Source organism: Photinus pyralis, unplaced genomic scaffold, assembly GCF_008802855.1.
Source record: "Photinus pyralis isolate 1611_PpyrPB1 unplaced genomic scaffold, Ppyr1.3 Ppyr1.4_LG7, whole genome shotgun sequence".
NCBI lineage: Eukaryota > Metazoa > Arthropoda > Insecta > Coleoptera > Lampyridae > Photinus > Photinus pyralis.
In genome coordinates this window covers 21,316,413-21,320,604 of record NW_022170738.1, presented here as the reverse complement: position 1 = coordinate 21,320,604, position 4,192 = coordinate 21,316,413, and the positions used below count along the sequence as shown (strand labels likewise).

At 37.0% G+C, this 4,192-nt stretch overlaps 1 protein-coding gene across 1 annotated transcript; it reads right to left on the bottom strand.

The window, feature by feature from the left end:
* Positions 1-344: 344 nt before the first annotated feature.
* On the bottom strand, positions 345-858 carry LOC116177384. The gene is made up of 3 exons (XM_031496354.1): positions 816-858; positions 666-756; positions 345-604 (listed from the first exon to the last, which is right to left on the bottom strand). Exons 1-3 carry the CDS (start codon positions 818-820, stop codon positions 422-424), a joined length of 279 nt encoding a protein of 92 aa, XP_031352214.1. The 5' UTR covers positions 821-858; the 3' UTR covers positions 345-421.
* Between the last annotated feature and the right edge of the window lie 3,334 nt (positions 859-4,192).

Below are 4,192 nucleotides of genomic sequence, written 5' to 3'. Positions count from 1 at the left end.
AGATGGCCTATGACATCGAGATTTTTAAAAAATGTATGTGAGGGTGTGCGGGTCTGTGTAACGCTTTCTTGTTTTGGTTTTGGTGACAATCAAAAAACACTTTTCCGAGTTTGCGCGAGTTTTCCGAGCACCTTGTTACAGGGCACAAGTTCTAATTAGTAATGCATTTTATTTCTATTTAATTAAGAAATGTTCATTTAAAACCTGTAATTTAGCAAAACCCATATACCTATGGATATTTGTAAATGTATAGTGGTTAAGTTGGTAGAGCAGCCTTGGCTAAAACTCCGCCGACTTAAAAATAAAGTTCAAAACTAAAATAAATAAATATATAAACACACAAACTGACTTAATATTTTTTAATACATAAGTAGGTAGGCACTAGAAATGATACACAAAAAGGATCGGTACAAAATCTAAATTATTTCTTGCCGTTATCAATCATATTTAAAGGCAGTCCCATCATGGAGTTGCTTAATTCTGAATTACGTTTACCTGGGTATCCATAGAGACGACGATTGGCAAGAGGTAGATGTTTAAGTTGGTTTAGATAGTCGTTTTTGAGTAAGTGGTACGCCACCCAGTTACCGTCGTGAGTCATGTACTGTTAACAAACGAAAATTTGACTTATATATCGCGTTAATAATTTCGTGGTGTAGACCTACCTCATTTTCATCATCCAAAGGAGCTGCAATCACTATTCCGCACAATACCGCAAGTAGAGCGGAGAACGTAGTGAGTCTGAGAATTTCCGTACTGAAATGGTAACCATAAACTTAATTACCGCATGTAAATGTCAATATCACCTTACTTACCTCATTGTTTCTATTGCGAACTAACTCTTCTTGTTAGCCGAGATGTAACTGATAAAAAGTGCTATAGAGTCGTCCTTTTATACGAAATCTGGAGGACAGCATCAAACTTGCTGGGTAATTGGATGTGGCGTTTCCATTTTCATCTTATTTTCTTATTTTAGAAGTGATTTGAATTTATTAATAAAATTGAATGTACATTAAATATCTACTGTCGGGGAAATAAATTGCGGATTCGACAAGATTAAAGTATATAGTTTACTTTTGAGAAGAGAGTTTATTTTGATAATGGCGTCATATACTTCTTGGACAATATCTGAATTTATAAATTAGTTACAAGCAATTGAAATGAAAATGATAAAAAAATTTGTATAGAATTATCATATGATATCGACTCGGACCCAAATGGGGAATGGTTGCTGAAAGGAAATGAATTCTATTGGTAGAACCGATTAGCAGAAATTCTTGAGATGCATTTTTTGAAAAAGAATACGGAGGGGCGTGCGTGCTTAGAAGGTAGCCGAGGACATTAAGCGCTAAGCCACGAATGCGCTAGTTTCGAAGTGACTATAACCTCCGCCCAGTACTTACCAGTGAGTATTTAAGAGAATTCGAACCATTTAGGTTGTTAACATAATGTTAATTGGACCAAACTTGTGACAATATAGTCTTGAAGTCGAACAAGATACAAATTATTATTATTATTATTTTTTACAAACACCTGTATTTAACGACTGACGATGGAGCAACATTATAGGATTGTTTTTTGGACATCTTGTTGAGATTACTGTTACAGTCTCACTTATACATCTCTTCGGAATTTACCATTCCTTTCCACAAGTACCTTCTTTCGCTGTTCCGTTTCCCAGATATTAAAATTCGAAGTTTTCACCTCACCGACTGATGCATCTCGTTCAGATGAGTGATTTTCTCTTCCGACCCTCCGATGAGGGTTATTTCGTTTGGGAGCTACTATCTCAAAAGTGCCAAATGTATGTTTCTTTTTTAATTTTTTTTTCAAAAGCCATGACACATGCAATGAATTAATTAAAGCGCCACCGATCTCACTTGACTTTGCAACCCATGTGTGATTTTATTCAAAAGAAAAAGGCCTTAAAATCCCTGGGCCCATCACAGGTCAATCGTCTCCCTTGTCCCATCCTCCTGTATTGTAAAGAAAAAACTTTCAAAGGCACGGGCCGAATCCAAAACACAATGATACCTACCACTCCGACGAGCCCAAACCGTCCCAAGATACGAGAAACCTTGCTCAGAAACTGCAAATCTACTGTAAAAACATCAGGACCGTCCTCGAGATACCTCATCGCTCTCCGTAATCAGTAGTGGTACTTTTCGCAAGGAACATCCCAAACCGGTTTCCCTAACAAAGAAGGTTGAAGCACAAGTTTCAGACTTTGATGTAAGAGAGGCCGTTAGGATTCTCAGTTCTCCCGACAACTTTGGTCCCGTTGATCCCTCGACATTGCAAGCGCTGCAGGCCAAACAAGGAGCTCCTTCCCGAACGCTCGTGTTTCCTCATTCTGCTGGATACAAAAATACAAAAGGGGAACAACCCCTTTCTATAATCCGTCTCACCTTTACTTTACAGTATAGGAAATATAGGCCAATGCAATCCTTATAAATATATCATAAAATTCGGGAAGTTGATGAGATGGGTACAGGGTCGAAGGAGGAAAGCGAGGTCTATGCCTACGCTCTAAATCTGCTATCTGCCGCAGTTTCGACTGAAAAACGTAATCCTGTTTTTCCTCGTTCCCGTGGGACTTCCGGGAATTGTTTCGCTAAATCAGTGACCTTCACGGGCATACGTCCAACCATTTCCCAAAGCTTCATCGTACTCGGATGTACGGTTTAGGAAGCCATGAGACACATACAAAAAGAAAAAATTGCACTCGAAAATGCCAACTTAGAAATGCACGGTACAGACTGTGATTGACTCGACTCTCGTTAAATTCGCGATTCAGATTACCAGTAAGACCTCTGGTGGCAGCACATTGTAATTACTACTGATGGTATAAGATCGCTTTTTTGTTTATTTACAATGGCCTGAAATATAAAAAATAGACGACATTTACTATAGGAAAACTCGACTACTAGGTACCGGGTGACCCAATAAGACTGTTCCTCGGCCATATCTCGGGAACCGTTCGTCGTATGACTTAGGGGTAAAAACATTATTGGGTAAATCGGTTATGAAGAATCGCTGGAAAATGTTTTCAAGTTCTAAAAATGACCACCAGAGGGCGCAACTGCCATCTTAAATTTTAATATTGCATTTTCTTAAAATTTCGCATAATAGACTAAACATTCTTTTTTCACATTTTTAAAGAGAACCAGTTTATCTATCATTTTCGTTAAAACAAAAACTCGGTTATTTCAAAAACAAAGATGGTGTGGGCGTCCAATTGTTTTTGCAATAACCCGCTTTAACTTCTTAACCGTTTGACCGATTGTAACAAATTTGGTATCGTTGAAAAGAGCATTCCTTGGGCAACAAGAATCAACCAAAATATAATTAACTTAGTTGAATCCTTCTCCACCAAGGTAGCATATTAAATGCTTCTTGATTAGAAATCGCCATTTTAGAAAAGATTACAAATTCAAAAAACTGCACTTTCTGAATGTAAACACAGCAGAATAATTTACAAATTACGGCTGTTATTATTTTATAATGCATCGTGTTTCATTTATTTAATTTTCCAAGGCCTACCTAAAAGTGTAGGGTGCTTTTCTTTCGCGCCATCGACAAATACCGGAAATACGTAAAAAGTAAATTTAAGATACAAGTTAAGCATTTTTATTAACTAATTAATTTATCTCATTTTTCCAATGTTTGAGGTTAGAAACGTGATTTTGAAAAACGGTTTTCGCTGCCCAAGGAATGCTCTTTTCAATCATATACCAAATTTGTTAAAATCGATCAAACGGTTAAGAAGTTAAAGGCAGGTTATTGCAAAAACAATTGAACGCCCCACACCATCTTTGTTTTTGAAATAACTGAGTTTTTGTTTTTACGAAAATGATAGATAAACTGGTTCTCTTTAAAAATTTAATATGGCAGTTACGCCCTCTGGTGGTCATTTTTAGAACTTGAAAATATTTTCCAGCGATTCTTCATGACCGATTTACCCAATAATTTTTTTTACCCCTAAGTCATATGACGAACGGTTCTCGAGATATGGCCGAGGAACAGTCTTATTGGGTTACCCGGTACATAAGCCCTAAATGGACTGTTATTTTAATATTCATATCGAAAGCTCCTAAATACTACGCAATCATGTCAATGACTTCTTTGGAAATAGTAGCAAATCTAGGTCCTTGTAGTGGTAAATTCGTTCAATGAGAAGGTTACTCTTCTA

Coding starts and splice junctions, on each gene's coding strand:
- LOC116177384 (XM_031496354.1), bottom strand. Junction 605..665: donor CTTTGGATGATGAAAATGAG/GTAGGTCTACAC, acceptor GTTTGTTAACAG/TACATGACTCACGACGGTAA.